Source organism: Nasonia vitripennis, chromosome 5 (assembly GCF_009193385.2).
Source record: "Nasonia vitripennis strain AsymCx chromosome 5, Nvit_psr_1.1, whole genome shotgun sequence".
In the NCBI taxonomy this organism is placed as follows: domain Eukaryota; kingdom Metazoa; phylum Arthropoda; class Insecta; order Hymenoptera; family Pteromalidae; genus Nasonia; species Nasonia vitripennis.
Genome location: NC_045761.1, coordinates 22,249,199 through 22,267,707, shown reverse-complemented (window position 1 = coordinate 22,267,707; position 18,509 = coordinate 22,249,199). Strand labels below are relative to the sequence as shown.

Here is an 18,509-nt window from a genome sequence, read left to right as displayed (position 1 = left end):
TTCGAAAAAGCATCGGTTTAGCGCCGTTTGCCCCGCGCAGATGCGCGAGGCTGCTTGCGACCAATTTTGATGAAAAATTTTGTTATTTAAGGAATTTGTTTAATCATCCACGAGATATCCCAAGATTTGTTGAAATTCGTTAAAAACGCGAGCCTCATCTATGTAAAGCGTATGTGAATATGTTATTTGTGCGGTAAGATCGAAAAGCGCGCAGAGATTCAAACGGCCTAATCGACTTTCAAGCTCACAGCTTGTTTGAAAAAATCGTATGTGAAAATGAAAAACTAAGTATGTACATCTAGATTCGACCTTTTTCATATCAAATCATAATTCACATCAAACAGAACAATCGATCAGCTCAACTGAAGATCAACATCCCAACTCACAGCACAACTAATGGCAAGCCGGTTCAACAGTGTGTTCACCTGCGGGAAAGTCAATACCGAAAACCGTTGATTTCCCTCGGTACATACGTTATCCGCCCACGGATACAACATACTTATATCCCGGCAATATACAGTACAGAATAACCATATAGTATCAGCGTATTAGTTAGTACACAGTGCGTAAGTACATCTCTCTCTCCCTCGGTCGACCGTCGAAGCGGCATATCGCACACACACACACACAGCGGCGCGATCGCGCGGAGAGCGGACCTATAAAAAAGCGTAAAAAAGCCGAAGATGAGCGAACCGAGCCGAGCTGAGAGCGCTCGTGTCTGTCGGACTAAGATGGCGGCCGTGCAAAGTTTTGGTCGTCCGTGCTGATCGCTCGCAGCGGGAGAAAGAGAGAAAGGCGAAAGCTCCGGCCCCCCCAGGAGACCGACTCACGTCGAGGGACTTCAGCATCGGCTCGGGATAAACGATCCTCTGCTACTTATACTCTTCTCCATCATCGTGCTCGTGCGCGCCCCTGCATCCAGTCGGTGTATAACGGAGTATAACACACAGTAAACGTCTCTGAGTTCCGAGCAGGCAACACACAGACACACCGACATCGGTAGTTCGCGAATCGCGTGTATATATAGGTATACACAGGGAGAAGCCGCTCTCTCTCTCTCTCTCTCTTGGCTAGGGTCGACGAGTGGCTGCTGCAGGAGTCGCCGTAAAACACCGTGTGTTTCGTTCTCTCAGCTGGACGTAGTTATATTATCGCGGTGCAGTGCGTGTGAGAGATGAAGAGAGTGTAAGTATACGAGAGCAACGAAGACAGAGAGAGAGAGAAAACATTCGAGCTACCGTATATATTATACATCATATACAATCGGAGCAGAGAGAGAGAGAGAGAGAGAGAGAGAGAGAGAGAAGAGGAACTGAGGAAAGAAAAGAAGAACGTGTGTGCTCTGCTCCGCTGCTGCCGCTGTAGTTACTGTTGCTGCTGCTGCTGCTGCTGCTGAGTTGACGAGGTTCAAAAAAACGGGCGGCCCGATGCGGCTCGCAGGCTGCCCCCGGAGAAGAGCAAATGATGACTTCGATGCTGTCCAGCTTTAATCCGCCAATTGTCAAGCGGCTGCTGGGCTGGAAGAAGGCCGAGGGCGAGGACAAATGGAGCGAGAAGGCCGTCAAGAGCCTCGTTAAAAAGCTCAAAAAGTCCGCTGGCCTGGACGAGCTCGAGAAAGCCATCACCACTCAGAGTTGCAACACCAAGTGCATCACCATACCAAGGTAATGCTTATCTACATGTTGTACACCTATGTGCCTATATACTCTCTATATCAATTCTTTCTTCGCAAATCTCGCCGTCCTATGGCCAGAGTAGCTGTATAGAAAGAGAGCTCTCTATATATCGACTCCCATCTCTCGCGCGGCGCGCTCTCTTTCTCTCTCCCTCGCTGCTGCTTCTGTTCTCTGCCATATCTCGCTCGCGCTTCAAACTATATAAGTATCATTACGGCCCTGGACCGCGAAATCATCGCCACGATTTTTCGCGACTCCGCGCACTCTTGCGTCCTGCATGCTCTTTTTTCCCTCTGCTAAGTCTCTCTCCTATTTTTGTCCTCCTCCTCATCCGATGATCTGCCATTCAGCGGTTGCTGCAGCTGCTGAAAAACTCTCTCTTTCTCTCTCTCTCTCATCCTTCTGTCTTCTCCCTTCTGCACGCTGCACACTCACCTTCTCACTTGTGCATTGACCTACTGCGTTCGTTCCACGCTACCTAGCCATTAATTCTTCGGCATCTAGAATAGTCTTGCGAGATCTCTGTGTCTCTCTCTCTCTCTCTAGCTCTTATTCTCTCTGATGCCAGTTTTATTTATTTTTCTGCTCCCCCTTGCCACGACACTGCTATTTTTATTGTTGTGGCGGCGGGCTAGCTGCTAGTTGTAAATAAAATCTCGTATTCCACTAATTTAAGCTCGACGTCATGCTCTCATATTTATGGCTATCAGTCTGTCCTGCAGGCAACAAACAAATGCAGATCCAACAAGGTCTCTTTATTTTACTTTCTGGATCAGGCACAGACTAAGGTGTTAACTTTGGCATTCAAAGAACTATTTTTGATCCAAGATGCGCATTACGACTGGTTATCTCTGAAAAATTAGCACTGGTGAAATTGCGTTTCAAGTGTGCTGCGCTCAGCAACATCATAAGATAAATACTTCTTGTACCAATGGTTGTTTCACACGAACAGATTTATCAAAAAGTTATCTCAATCATTGTCTGTCTCCTCACTTTTGATTTTGCCAGTTTCCAGAAGACTGCTCATTGTTAAAGTCAAGTAGAAGATTATAATTTTTGCTTGAGCATACATGGAAGCTTCATACATTTTAATTGAATGTTATTATTCACACAACTTTTTATAAGCGGCTATTGAAAATAATAACAAGCAATTATTTTTACATGCGGGCAGTCTAATTATAAAGCTACAACAAAAATTGTATCGTGCATGTACTCCTCAAAATAGACAATACGATATTTATACGTTATATATATATATATCGTATACATTTATAACCAAAGCTTACTCTAAACGATATCTGCATAAATAATTACCCGCGTACAGAAATAAATAAAAGATACAGCGTATAGCGTGATTAAAATTATTTAACCACTAGTAATGATGCAATTTTTTATAATTCAAATCAATTATTCACAACACTGTACAAATGAAAATAACCGTCATTGAATAAACCGTACTCTCGAATCAGACATGCACGCACGTTCAATAATATTCATGTCGATAAACACTTTTGCATAAATATTAAGTACATAATTATAAAGCGCATAGTTACATAATGCCTCTCCGGCGAGGCCGCGCAGCAATAAATCGTTATTTCAAAAACAAACAATTAAAATTGCAAACAATAAAGTGTATTAGGAAACTTGAAAGAGCCATTCACCTTGAAGAATGGTCTCGCGGTTTACATAAAACGTGAGAATTATCAAGGCCGCTTATTCTCTCTATGTCTCTCTTTCTCTCTTCCTTATATATAGACATTTTTTTCTTTCTTCTTCTTTTCTATTTCCTCTGCTGCTCCCCCTATCTTTTTTTCAATTCGCTTCTCACCAGCTCCTTCTCTCTTCTACATAAGCTTGTACATCCGTATGTTTTCGCAGCCAAGGCACCTACGATCTATTAAATGTTATGTATGTATACACGTATACACGCACAGTTCAGACAAAGTATAGCGCGAACGACGACGAGTCTTTGTCGCCGTCGATCCTGCCTCGCAATATCGAAATAAACGCAAAGTTGCGTATATGTAAACCGAGTGTGGAATATAAACTTTTTCAATTTTTTTGTTTAATATTCTCATATGTATATAGCTGTAATTGAGAAATGCAAAAAAAGCGATTCTTTGTTCTAAGGTTTTTAAATTAGCCGATTTCGATAGCAAACAGTGCAACGAACTCGTCTTTCTCTCGCGTTGTGTGCGTCTATAAATAAACGGACTTTTATTATACGAGGGTTTTTTTTTTCTTCCTCTTCTTCTCTCAATCAGTGTATCTGTTACGGTGTGCGTCTAAAAGAGTAACTGTTCCACTATGACAGAGGGAAACTAGATTCTGAGAGTCGCTGCTCAAGGTCACGCGATTAGTCGAAATATCGCGCGATTTCTTCGATCCTAAATCTTCGTTGTCGATTTCTACGTTGTATACGTTCATTACTTAGCATAAATTCTCGAGTTTATATTTAAAGACAACTCGACGGTTTTACATCCTAAACGAGTTTTCGAAGAAATATCCTATTTCTCGAGAGCGACGTCGATGCTTATGGGTTAACATAATTCATATAGAAAACCGTTATAATTGAGGTATAAATTTTCACGTGGATCACAAGGACTCTTTGAAAAAAAAAACAATAAATTCCCCCTGAAAAAAAACCGCGTATCTAGACCTCTCTCATTATCAGTGAAATCGATCGCATAGAGAGGGTAGAGAGAGAGAGAGAGAGAGAGGGGGGGAAAGGGGTGCAATGCATGTATATAAAGCGAGTGAGAGAGAAGGGCCGCAACTGCACGATCTCGCGCACGTGCGACTGCATCAGAGCGATCTCTCACGCGCGCGCGCGTGTGTCACCGGCGCTATAGGCTTCAGTACCTGCCGGTCCGTCGTTCCGTCGTTCCCTCGAGCTCGACGCTATTATACTGCTATTATTGCCTCTTGTATATAGGTAGGATATACGCGAGAGACGAGCGCTTTTTCGTTTGATACTGGAGATTCACGAGGCTTGAGAATCAAATTTTTGGCGGGAAATTCGAATCTGCCGAAACCTCGATCGAAAATTTCGTCATCTGTATCACAATGTAAATTTACATCAGTGTAAACACTGCGTACACATCCGCGACCAACACGGAGTGTTCTTATCTCTCTTCCATCGAGATAAGCATCGATTAAACCCGCCTACTCACACTCGTCAATGAAACATATAAGCATAAAGTATATAGAATGTATACCACAAGGTGTGCGTATACTGTATACACACGTATAATAAATATCATCTCGGCGACACGCGACAAGCACGTTTCGCGCGAGTGGAGTCGTTCTCTCTCTCTCTGTATACACACTCCATTATCATCGATCTCGATTCACTCTCGATTCTTTCCCTCTCCGTCGAATATCAATTAACGACCCCGGTGAGACAATAAAAAGAAAACTCAGGTATAACACTGCAGTCTGGGGGTGTGTATCGCGAGATAACGCATACGCGCGCGTAGAATCGATTTTGCGCCGATGCACTTATTAATACATCCTGCACTATCCTCCTCCCCCTCCAAGAGTAGCGAGTAGTTCCAACGAGAGAAACTCCGCAATTCACACACACACACACACACACGCATACAGTCATTCATTGTCTCTGCATATGTCTATATTTCTCTCTGGCAGACCGACTGCATCTCGCTGCTGAGATCGGCGGGATACTCGCGGCGCGTCGTCTGCTGCGACCTGTGAGCTGCGATACCTCCTCGCACCGCACAGACGGAGAAGAGAACAGGTTCTATACCCTTGATTCTTCCCCTCTCTCTCTCCTACTTACTCGCATTCGCATATCAGTGTGCGAAAGAGAGAGAGAGAGAGAGAGAGAGAGAGAGAGAGAGAGAGAGAGAGACTATCGTGACCACGACCACTACTACTACTGACGGTATATCGTTGTGTGTTTCGTGCATAATAAAGTTCATAAGAGAGAGATACAGAGAGAGAGAGAGAGAGAGAATACATGACCGAGCTACGACAGACGAGCGGATGCTACTGGCCTCTGCTGCATGCCTGTCTGCAGGACACGCGAGCACGTGTACGTATTTACATCATTTTAATGGTATTATATCATAGTACTGTTTAGCGATCCAGACGTTTATCTCTGTTATCTTCATTTCTTCTTCTTCATCTTACTGTTGATGCACTTCTTTTGCCTGCTCACGTTCAGGTCGCACCACTTGTAGCTGCACGTTTAGTTATCGTTATTATTATTGCTATAATTAAGTAGGTCTATATAGTCTCTTCTTCTCGATTATACTTTTTCTCGCACACGCCACTGCACAGGTCACACACACACACACACACACACACACACACACACACACACACACACACACACACGATGTTGTTTGTCAACACAATCTCTGCATCCATGTGTTGTTGCATGCTCGATCTCATTATGCATAGTCGAGGCGATATGACCGTTAGACAAGAATAAAAACAACAACAACAACACGAATGTAACCAACGAATCCGCTCTCCCGCGTACTCTGAATATTCATCGGAGCCGATGAGAGATATCCCCGTGTATTTTTCATGTATACGCACAATGTAAGCAGCAACGTCGAAGGAAATAAATATTCATGTATAGCGTGTACGTGTGTTATCAGGCCGTTTGTATAATCACACTTACAAGCCTCTCTTATTATTGCGAAAAGGAGCGAAAAAAACGTCCGATTAACCTCTCGCTGCTCGAAAGAGAGAACTCGCGCTGCATTGTGTCGCGTCGATTCCGTATAGACACACGCGCACGTGTCGTGTGCGATACTTACACTTTTCTGGGTCAAGCTTCGACAGCGAGTAAAAAGTGTTGTGTCTCTCTCTCTCTCTCTCTCTCTCTCTCTCTCTATTTGTTATTACATAATGAGAAAACAATTTCTTTTGCAAATGCACACGGAGTGAGAGAGAGAGAGAGAGCAGCTGCTTGTACATTTTAATTGTCGCGTATGTGTATGTGTGTGTGTGCAGCAATTGCGCGGACTGTCCCAATTCTGATGATTTAGGAGCGGCTGCAGCGTTAACGCGCGACGTTTTCAATACGTTAGGAGAGAGAGAGAGAGAGAGAGAGAGAGAGAGAGAGAGAGAGAGTGACGAGTGGGCGGTGTGTAATTGATTGTGATAAATGGCGCGCATTTTTAATTGCGCTGTTTTCTTTCTATACCTTCCCTCGTCATATTCCCTCTCGAGAATTCATCAGTCTTATTACACACGCGATCGTTATCTCGCATTTCAGCACACATTCCTCTTATAAGTATCTCCCGCGAATTTTTCGCGTCCGGAGCGGAAACGGCGTCTCGTTAAATAATCCATCCTCGAATTTCGCTTATATCATGAACAGCCAGACTCGCCTATCTTATCGAGATTACGTCCGATCTCTCTCGCTGCTGCAGTCGCGCTTTTCGGGGCTCTGTGTTCCCTGACACCGAGAGCGCGCGACGCGCAGATCGTATCTCTCGCGAAACACACACACACACATAGGTATATGTATTCCGAGAAGCTTGTATTCGCTGCTCTCTTTTCTCAATCGGACTTCGTCGCTGTAGACGAAAAAAATCGCTTCCTCGCTTCGACGTAAACAGAGAGCCGCCGAGAGGAGACGGGTCAACCATATCAGCATCTCGTAAAAAATATTTACCCCAAGGCAAACATCCTTCGACTCGCGCGTTTTTGTCTCTCTCTCTCTCTTGACAAAGGAAAGCTTAATGAAAGTACGCACGTGTTTTTAAATTTTCAAAGCGATTAGCCCCGCGGCTAATCGGGCACATCCCTCTCAAAAGTGTCTATCGCGGGGCGAGAATAGCTCGCTTTGAAAATTCAATCTCGGAGAGAGAGAGAGAGAGAGAGAGAGAGAGAGATAGAGAGAGAGAGAGAGAGAGAGAGAGAGAGAGTATTAGCAGTGTGTACACACACATGAATCGGCTAACGAGGTGAGAAAATTCGAGTTCTGCTATTATTAGCAGCCGGTATAATTACTGTAACAGGTGACGGACACAGAGAGAGAGAGAGAGAGAGAGAGAGAGAGAGAGAGAGAGAGAGAGAAAGAGACATGATGCGCTTGCGCCGTCACCGCCGCCGACGATGTCGGAGAGGTCATTCACCCCGACGATTCTCTATCTCTCTCTCGTTTGAAAAAAAAGAGAAAAATAAAATAAAATCGTCGTCATTCGGAAATCCACCGTTTATTTCACAGGTGTGCGCATATACATACCTTACGCAAGTCTCGTGCTCGAAACACGTGAGTGAGAGAGAGAGATCGAGTGAAGGTGTATACGTATAGGCAGTATCGCCGCGTGCCAATTATCGATTACTAACGAGAGAGGGAGGGAGAGAAGATGAGAGAGAGAGAGAGAGAGAGAGAGAGAGAGAGAGAGAGTCGCGGCAACACCGCGCCTTCGCAGCCTAAGCGCACCGCTCGCTCTTTGAACGTTGCACTACACACACACATGCAGCACGTGAGTCGTCGTTTGTTTTCGTCGTGAAGGACGCGTAATTATAACCTGTCACGTATAGGATGTAAGACCTCTTCGACGCTGCTGCAGCAGCAGCCACTCCATGTCTCCCCCTCCTGTGCGTGTGTGTGTGTGTGTGTAGCGCTTTCGCCGAATATATAGTGTACACAAGCATGTGTTCGCGATACGACATATGTATATCGTATATAGAGGCTGATCGGTAAAAAACTATCGAGAGCCTCTGTCGCGTTAGGATTGACGGCCACTCGTTCGCGCGGAACAAAAAGACTGAGAGATTTCGAGTACTTATATACCGGCGTCGATATGCGACTGTCATCCGATGCATTACATTGTATACACATACATAAAAGCTCGCTGAAAGGAGAGGATATTACAACATCGCTTGGACGACGTCTTTGCCGTCCAGCGGAACATGGTGTCCGGCGGAGCGTATAATGTAACTATACGGATATGTAACTATGCTGCGCTTCAGCGAGCGTTATATGCCCCTATATATGTAAGTGTTTGCTTAACGTTTGACACGTGCCACTGATCAGCCGGTGCATATAGGTGTTTACACGGCCTCTCGGGATATCTCTTTCTCTCTCTCTCTCTCTCTCTCTCTCTCTCTTGGCTTCTGTTGCTATGGCGACGTCGCTAAGGCGATGCCGTTCGTGCTGGATTCCGTCGTTCTATCGGAGATTTATACGGTTGGCCGACTCTCGGCGAATTACAAAAACATCGCCGGGATCTTGATAGTTTGAACGAAAGCTCCTATGTCCTTCGCGAGATTTCATTGCGAAAGCTGTGTACAGTTGAATAATTATCCCACAACAACCTGTCTTTTATCTCATCCTTATCGTGTCACCGAACTTGCGTACACCAGACCTGTTTGGACAAAGCTCACAACAACTTCTCGTTTTTCCTCAGACTTGGAGGCTTGTTTACAAAGACATTCCTCTAAACACACGAGCGTATCGATGTCACAGCATTATAGCGAAATCAGCTGTGTTATACCGTTTACTCGGCGTATATACAGCCGCTGCTGCAACAAAAGCGCGAAAACTTTTCGATTCTCACGATCTCTTCGATCAGCAGTATTAACGGCTGCTTTCCGCGTAAAGAGCCACTCGACAATGTAAACTTCTTCCTCTCGTTCTATAAGCACTTACTTACCGAGTCGCCTTTCCTTCGGCTTGTTTACCATACCGGATGTGACTTCTTCGAAGGAGGAATTAGCGGATACCTGCTCGTTTCTCCCCCTCGCGATGTTGCAGTGGATAATACGTATGAAACGGATATTTTCATATTCCGCTCCGTTTTTAGACTCGCTTTCGCGTCTGTCGCCGTTAATTATTCAGCCGACAGTACGTCGATGAAGATATTCTTAAAACGTCAATCTTCCCTGAAAAATTCAATTTGAAGGATCGATAGGCACTGAGTAGATGTATTATGGAGTGTGACGATGACGAGGAATTATAATCACCATTATGAAGCGCGAGTATATGGACGATATAAAAATGGCGCTGCAACGGCGGCATTATCAAAGGATCGCGCTCGGGTTGATTAGAAAATTTTCCTTTTATTCTCCAGCCTGAAACTACGGTATTACCTTCCGTGGTTATACTCCGCGAAAGGTTGCATAAACCGACTCCCCGTAGCTATATCTCGACGTCGTGAAGATACATCTGAAAACTACTCATTATCGCGCGCAACAGTTATTACACTGTAATATCTTCTTCGTCTCGTAAACTGCCTCTAAACCTATGTTCTCATAGCTGTAGTATACTGGGTGGGCTGTACGTATAAGAGCTTTTGTGTCCTTTGCACGGGTATACATCGCCGGTTTAAGAGGCGACGTCACGGGATTGATAATCAAGACGAGATGTGCTGCACCTGACTCATCGATATAATATATATACGTATACAGTATACGCGATGCGGCTCTTCTATTATGTCACACGTATACACGCGACGCGGGTAATAGGAGATCTGACATGTGCCAGGGGGGATATCTTGGATGCTGTTCATTATTGATGTCGCTTTGATTTCTTATACGAAATTACGTGTATAGGCGTGTTTATAGCGTTTTGTATTTATTTTTTTTTGGATGATCGAGGCTGCATGTGAATCGAATGCTGTTTTCGGATATAACAATAGCTTCACGCGGAGAGAACATTAATTCTCCGTCACTGCACTCAGAGTAAAACTTAGATTCAACAAACATAATCAAAACGGTTATCAACTCTACCTCATTATTCAAACAAACAACATACACATAACACGCGCCTACACACACACCCAATGAAAATCGAAGCGCGAAGCCCGTTTAATTAGCAATTAAAACTGCCCGCGGCGTGTTTATTTAAAGCAGCGAATATGATCGCGCTCGCCTCGTTAATTCCGTATATTATACCAAATATACAATAACATTACGTCGGCATAACATTGTGCGCATCGCAGGAATTCTAATTAAACGAATAAAATACACACACACACACATACAGGTATAGACACACGATATAAACGGGGCGAGGTCCGCGCTCATAATCGATCTCTCCCTACTGCAGCGCGAACGTGTTGTACATGTATATATAGCCCTCTCTCTCTATCGCTCTCTCGCAGCACGTATCTATACACGCATGTGAAGTCTGCGCACCAAAAAGCAATTATTTCTAATATAAAGCCCGCACGCACGTCAAAGTACAACAGCATAACCGCGTGTCCTATGTATACAGCGAAGTTGTACAGCTTTGACTGCAAATCGAGAGAGAAAGAGAGAAAGCGAGGGAGTAAATTATTTTTGGCACAACTATTTTGATAAGACCTAGGCGTTAAATGTCTTGCATCTCGAGCGCTACGAGTCTCTCTCTCTTCTCTCTGATGTGCAATGTACTCGCGTGTGTGGTACACACGCGGCGTTAAGGAAGAAACGGTGGCAACCGTTCGTGTCTAACCGAGATGTGTCTCTCTGTTCTTTTCATATCACTCGCGGAACCTTTGAAGGCCTAGTCCAGGAGGCGTCGGCGACAACGGTGTGCAACGCGGCAAAGGACTACCCCACGTGATCTATTGCCGGCTCTGGCGCTGGCCCGACCTCCAGTCTCATCACGAGCTCAGGGCCATCGAGCACTGCGAGTACGCCTTCACGCAGAAGAGGGACGAGGTCTGCGTTAACCCTTACCACTATCAGCGGATACAGAGTCCGGGTAAGATTTCCGTTTCAAAGTATTTTTTTTTATTGAGTATAACTTTTATACTGATAGTTTTCTATCGTTTCAGAATTACCGCCGATTTATGTGACGCCGCGGCACAGTCTCTCAGGCGACGAGACGACTCTGTACAACACTTCGGTGGAGGAGCTGAGCGCGAGCGTTCCCGAGAACGCGAGCTTTCACGCGACGCTCAATCACCAGCAACAGCAGCAGCAATTGCAGCCGCATCAGCAGCCGCAACAGCAGCAGCAACACAACCAACACGGGATTCCACAGTCCCCGCAACAGCAGCAACCAAATAACCTATACCAAGGAATGCAAGTGAGTTGTTGCTTCGTCGGTCGAAGAATTTTTCAGAGAGTTATTGGATAAGTCGAGCTTGTATCTCTCTCTTTTTTTTTTGTAAAACCCAAAATCAATCGATCAATCGCAATATCGCATATTGGCAATAGCCGTCGCGGAGAAAGCAAAAAGAAGCGCGTGTAGAGGGAGAATATCGGGAAACGCCGGAATAGAGTTGTATATATTAATATCGAAAGCGGGAAAAATAAATATCGTAATAAACCTCGTTTCTTTTCTCGACAGAGTATGCAGGCTACGAGTCCAGCGAGTGTCGGCAGCCTTGGCAGTGTCCAGGGCTCGCCCCATCCAGCGCCGGGTTCGATGGATCCCCCAGCGGACACGCCGCCGCCTGGCTATATTAGCGAGGACGGCGACAATATGGATCACAATGACAATATGTCGCTATCGCGACTGTCGCCCAGTCCTGACGCTCAGCCGGTGATGTACTGCGAGCCCGCTTTTTGGTAAGGAAGCAGTTTTGCTATCGAGATTATGATTTATCGTGAGAACGGCGAAACCAATGGAAACATGTTCCAACAGGTGTTCGATAAGTTACTACGAGTTAAACACGAGGGTGGGCGAGACGTTTCACGCCTCTCAGCCTAGCATCACCGTGGATGGATTTACAGACCCCAGTAATTCGGAACGGTTTTGCTTGGGACTATTGTCGAACGTTAACCGCAACACCGTAGTCGAGCAAACAAGACGACACATTGGGAAAGGCGTTAGGTTATACTACATCGGGGGTGAGGTATTTGCAGAATGCCTCTCGGATTCAAGCATATTCGTTCAGAGCCCGAACTGCAACCAACGTTATGGCTGGCATCCAGCTACAGTGTGCAAAATACCGCCAGGTAGATAGCATCCCTTTTTTTTGTGTTTCGCCTTTGCGTGAAATTTAGTTTTGCTAATGTAAGCTCTGTTCTGCCGCAGGTTGTAATCTAAAGATTTTCAACAACCAGGAGTTTGCAGCACTACTGTCCCAATCAGTTTCACAAGGTTTCGAAGCTGTTTACCAGCTAACGCGGATGTGCACTATACGTATGAGCTTCGTGAAAGGTTGGGGCGCGGAATACCGACGCCAGACGGTTACCTCGACCCCGTGTTGGATCGAGTTGCATCTGAATGGGCCGCTTCAGTGGCTCGATAGAGTGCTCACGCAAATGGGCTCGCCACGACTGCCCTGTTCCTCGATGTCTTAAGTCAACTTATTCTTCAGAGTGTCATTCCCATTCTCTAATTGCTTGAGCCGACTCGCTTAGCCGGTTTACGCAAAGGGCGGCGAAGACGAGCGTATTTGAACGTGACAAACCACACCTCTCTCTCGTCTACCGATGCTACTCGACTACCAAGCGGCCGAAATCGAGAATGGGAAAAAGGACGAAACTGACCCGCGAGAACGATTTCCGACTCCTCTACTTTTTTCAACTTTATTTTTTTTACATTTTATTACAACACTAGTGAGCATAGCCGGAGAGACACACGCCAGTCGACCCACGCAAGCTAAGCCAGGCAGGAGTTACAACTCACACACGGACATTGATACAAACGAATTGGCTCTTCGCAGTGTTACAAGGTACTGGGAACATTTGTTTATCACCGCTTCCTTACTTACAACTGCATTTAACGATAATGTCGTCTCGTCAAGATTTATACAAGTGTGACTCGGTTTATGAACGTTCCCGTCGTATGCCGCTTCTTCGTAATCTGCAAATGACTAAGACTAGCGCGATTAGACTTCATTTTTCCTATAAATTTTTAATATTCGAACTGATTTAACACGTTAATCAGATATTTTTACAAAACAGATGAAATGTAAACAAGCATTGGGCATGTGCATAGGTATCGTACATACATCATCGGAACATTACGAGTTCCATTGGTATCTATGTATGTGTGGATGTATTTGTATATGTAAATGTAACGTTATACTTTGATGAGAAATGAAAACAATTAATACACGTTTACGTAATCGCGGAATGTTTAGTATTAAATTTATTAAACTTCACTGCGTACCTAATACTTTCACTCGAGAGACAAAGTAACTTTGAAACTGTAATAATTGACAACCAAATAATTTTCATTGCTAAGTGTTCATAGTACAAATTTTTATATAACGTAAGAGACCTCGATGAAATTAGAACCAAAAGAATCGATTTTTTTTTAATATTTATCTTGTAACGATACTTGTTAGATCTATTCCTTCTCAATTTTTAAGGCTACTTTGTTTCTTGATGTAGTACAGCATATTGAACTTTCATATTACTGTGCAGCAAAGTATGACAAAGATTTAAGCTTAGGGCACAGGATCGTCCTCAATTTTTTCGAGGCAATGGAAATAACGCTACGTATAATGGTGTCTTATCTCAACTAATTACTACTATTCTTACTACAAGTAAGAACAATATTGTACTTTGTTCTAAAAATGTGGGATGCGTTGAGCACATGCAATTTTGCGAGGAACAGAATATCTTATTTACAAGTATCAACATAATAGAAAGAACAAAAGAATTCTTATATTGACGAACATATATATTATATAAAGCATCAAAGAGATGCGTTATATAAAGTAATGATCTAGTGTGTCAGAGGCTAAGATAAAAGTGGTTTATGATTACAAAAAATAATATACGTTTATTTGAACAGTCGATTTTGCTCTTCGTGAGTCAGTGCACTTTTACTTGTGATTTTAGATCGTAGCACTTCATTCCTCAATTTTATTTTGGACTATTATATTATTTGTATGATTTTATTAAAAAGCTAGAAAAGAATCATACGCATACATACATAACTATATACAGACAAAAGTTTCATGAAATGATCTTTTTTTACTGTGTATGCAGAAACGAGTGTTAATCAGAAGATGTGTAAAACAGTGTGTCTGATTTTAATTTATTTAGAGCGCAACAAGAAAAAATATATATAACTACAACGTTTTACGAACACACTTTGAATTTAAGATTATATCTTGCATAAAAAATTTCGCGCACAATAAATTTTTATGAAACAAAAAAATGGCAACCGCCGGGTGTTAAGTGCGTTAAATGTTCGCGCATTAAAGTAAAAAGAAAAAAAAATGTTGATCCTGTCGATAAAGTTGGTTTTGTGAGTGTCAATATAAAAGGAATGGACCAAATTTTCTTTGAAAAGTTTCTAATAGCTTCCAAGAGGCGCATTTCATAACTCGGCTTACAGTGACGGATTTTATCAGAAAAATAAAATTAATAAAAAAGACTGTAAAAGTGCGAGTATATTCTAAGAAATATGTAATACGTACGTGGAAAATATGATGATCAGTCTGGATAAATAACAATTGTATTTTTACAAAAAAAAAAGAAAAAAGAAAAAAGCAACTATGAACATGTTTTATGTTACAATAACGCAGCGTGTGCTTATTTTTTATTAAAATTTAGAGATTTAGAATTGAGATTTTGTAAGTAGATGGGAAAAGTTGACCGTTTCAAATTCGATTCGGATAGAAAAGTAGTGATGACCGATTGACAAGAATTGATGCTGCGTGGTTGGTAAAAAAAGGATAAAAAAAGCGGAAAAGAAAGTCGTTCTGTCTGTCAGGGCGTTAGAATTAACTCTTATTTACAAAGTGGGTTATTATAGAGCGTGTTAGATATTTCTATTTTATTACAAATTTTATATTGCACGATTTGGTGTTATTTAAGGAAAGAGAAATTTTAGAAGATACGTAACAAAAAAAGCTTTTTCCCATTTGATCGGCACAAAGATTATAAAAATTTGAGATTTTGGTGCAGTGTCGAATCAGTTTTTAGCATCCGGTGCACAATGCTGTGTTAAAGTTTCAGATCGTCTTGGTACTTTAGGAAAGATTGAAAATTCTTTTCAAGGGATTTTAACAAGTTGACGTATTGTAAAAAGTAATTGAACGATCAATAATACACGCGATCATTATTCAATTTTCAATGTTTATCAAATTGTATAAAAGGATGCGTTTCGAATAATTCCTTCGGTTTTCTGTGCTGTTTATTATAGGTGAAAAACGTGTAAAGTGCAGTTTTAAACGTTTTCGATCTAATTTGGGAATTAGAATTGAGTATGCTTTTTTTATGCTGAGCAAGCCCAACAATACTTCGATATATAATGATTTTTAGATGAAAATGGCAAATCGGAATTAAATTGTAAAAAAAATGGTACACACATACAAAAAAAGATCAATTATAATAACTTAGTTAACGGTAAAATATTAACAACGTTTTTTAGAATGTAATGAATTACGTAAAGAAAAAGTGTCGACAATTGTAGCATAGAATTTTCGATTGTAGTTAATACACGATTTTTTGATCGATTTTTTGTTAATCTTGTTTTGCTTTGATATTTTTTACTAAGAACATTGTGTGTGAAGCAAGCACTTAAAATATGTTTAGTTATTACGCGCTCCACTACATACGATTACGATAAAAGAATAATTTCGGGTGGAAAATGTAGGTTTTCATATTTTGTAAATGATCAACAAATTTTATATTCTTTTGCTTTAACTTGTCACAGAAAGGGTGATTTTTAATAGTTTGATAACGGAATGCCACTTTTTTATTCAACTTAATACTTCCATTTTTTAAGCTATCTTGAATGTTTCCCTCTTCTAGTTTCCTAAGGGCATCTTAGCTTTCGGTAGTGCGTTTGGAGTTCAGAAACGTCGTCTGTAATGCACAATTTTTCAAGAGAGTCAATTTCGAAAGTTTTTACCATTTTATTTTTTTAATAAGGAATCTATCAGGGGAAAACGTAGATTAAAATAATCATGATCGTTTTCTTGAATGTAATACACAAGTTTGAAAAAGTAAAAGCAAAAATTGTGTCGACAATTCACGCATCATGCAATTTGATTGAATCTATTGGAAATTGTTATGTCTTATAACAAGACCTATTGTAATTTCCCATATTATTTATTGCGCTGTGCTTTATAAACGCATGCGAGATGTTCAATGAAAAATAAACTGAGTGATGTTGGGATGCGGTAGCGAATATTATAAACGGAATGCAATGCAAGATATAGGAAGTGAGACTTTTCTATAGGCACCCTGTGTAGCAATATTATCGCAAAATTATGTAAAGTATGTAATCGCTAACAATTGTAATCTTTGGTCTGCAAATCATTTTTCAATATACATCGTCTTGTTTGTTAAAGCATATATACACACGTATGTACACACGCGCAGAGTGCCTGTAAAAATCGTTGTTTTTTTTTTTTTTTAAGTTACTGACGACCATTGCGTCTTCATTAGCGCTACTCATACTAACAACCAACCTGTAAACCCCTGTACATTGTATACTTCGTGCTTACGCTAGTTTTGTTTCTGTCGCATTTTATCAAGATTGTACAGCACTTCGGGCAAGGAAGACGATAAAAGGTGATATTATAAAAATGAAAAAAAAACATACACTTTGAGTACATATTTCAAGCTTTGTACCAAGCGATACCAATCCGTCGTTCTTTTCACGCACGACGGACGATTCTTCTTCTTTTTCTTTTTTTTTTTTTTTAGATTCTAGTATATTTCTTAGATTAAGCTGCGGGCTGGGCTTGCACGAGAATGAAATGTGAGCAGGGTCTTCTTGACATTCAAGATTTTATACGTTTTCGGATACACTGTCATATTGTTATAAACCATTGTCGAAAGTGAATCGCCGTTGTTTTGCAGACTCATCGAATTTTGTTTGAAACGGAAGATAAATGGGCGAGATAAAACACATGAAAAATCATTTTCTGACGCTAGCATATCTAACTTAGAACTCGTGGAAACCCATCCCGAAGTCGTCGGGCAGCTCGAATCAGCGCAAGTGTAATCTCTCTCTCTGTTCTTCTTTGACTGTTCTCTTACACCGCTACTTTTCGAATAATTAAACGTGCTCGTTCCTTTTGTAAGAAAATAAAGCGTCGAATCAGATCAATGAAATCGGCTTTTGATCGTCACTGGTGTACGCTTATCGACGAGTCTCGATGAACAGAAAGTAAACCTATCAAGGAATTGACTCACAGCTCTGCCAAGCGAATTGGCCGTAGCTCTTACCTCCGCGCAGACTGCCATTAGTATACTTGTGAGCTATTCCACTGGCCAAGAGTCAAAACGGCTTACGGCCGGTCATAGGCGAGAAGACTCATTTCTTTTTTACTGTAATAAATGAATGACAAGAAAAAAAATACGCCACACTGTGATAACAAAATATGATAATTGCGCACTGCTATGAAGACGATCGAGTTTTCTGAATCGCGACGTTCTTTTTACACTCGTAACAACTAATTCGATCAACAAAACTGCACCGGCTAAAATTATATAATGAGAATCGAGCTAAATAGATCTGCTGAATTGTTTACACAGCCAGGAGACACTTTAACCAAAGTTCTGTAATGAAACTTACCAAAGCTTCGTATAAGTAACTGCTACGCGTGTCTTGTAATTTCATTTTCAAAGTATCTCTTCTATATATGAGAATCCGACAGTTTTCTATTTTGTTTGTTTATTTCGGATGAATCGAGCAGCCCGCCGATCGCGGTATGATTCTACAATCCTTTTCTTTTGTGAAAGAGTATATAAGTTGTGCGAGATCGAAAGTGTGACTTTTTGAAAATGCGTGTGCGTGGAAGAATTAGGCGAGATATGGATTGTGAAATCTTGCGTGTGAGACTGTATCATAGTTATAAATAAATGTATATGCTAAGTCAACGATACACACGCTCTTTGTACTGATTATTTAAACCTTTCTCCCAATTCTTCAGAAACCTTGATATATAACTGGAAAAAATGATAGGGTGGTAGCGAAAAAAAAGAAAACACATT

General features: G+C 41.9%; 1 protein-coding gene across 3 annotated transcripts; it reads left to right on the top strand.

The window, feature by feature from the left end:
• The first annotated feature begins 417 nt into the window (after positions 1 to 417).
• LOC100114895 (mothers against decapentaplegic homolog 3) lies at positions 418 to 18,400 on the top strand. 3 transcript variants are annotated; one of them, XM_031931418.2, is made up of 8 exons: positions 419 to 1,664; positions 5,325 to 5,433; positions 5,613 to 5,730; positions 11,150 to 11,352; positions 11,426 to 11,679; positions 11,944 to 12,164; positions 12,241 to 12,554; positions 12,634 to 18,400. In XM_031931418.2, the coding sequence occupies exons 3-8, from the start codon at positions 5,702 to 5,704 to the stop codon at positions 12,900 to 12,902; spliced, it is 1,290 nt and encodes a 429-aa protein (XP_031787278.1). In that variant the 5' UTR covers positions 419 to 1,664; positions 5,325 to 5,433; positions 5,613 to 5,701; the 3' UTR covers positions 12,903 to 18,400. The 3 variants fall into 3 exon arrangements, with proteins under 3 accessions (XP_016841343.1, XP_031787278.1, XP_031787279.1); XM_031931419.2 differs by lacking the exon at positions 5,325 to 5,433 and having other exon boundaries at positions 1,526 to 1,664; XM_016985854.3 differs by lacking the exons at positions 5,325 to 5,433; positions 5,613 to 5,730 and having other exon boundaries at positions 418 to 1,664.
• The last annotated feature ends 109 nt before the right edge of the window (positions 18,401 to 18,509 follow it).

Coding starts and splice junctions, on each gene's coding strand:
- LOC100114895 (XM_016985854.3), top strand. CDS start 1,462: ATGATGACTTCGATGCTGTCCAGCTTTAATCCGCCAATTGTCAAGCGG. Junction 11,353..11,425: donor TCAGCGGATACAGAGTCCGG/GTAAGATTTCCG, acceptor CTATCGTTTCAG/AATTACCGCCGATTTATGTG. Junction 12,165..12,240: donor TACTGCGAGCCCGCTTTTTG/GTAAGGAAGCAG, acceptor ATGTTCCAACAG/GTGTTCGATAAGTTACTACG.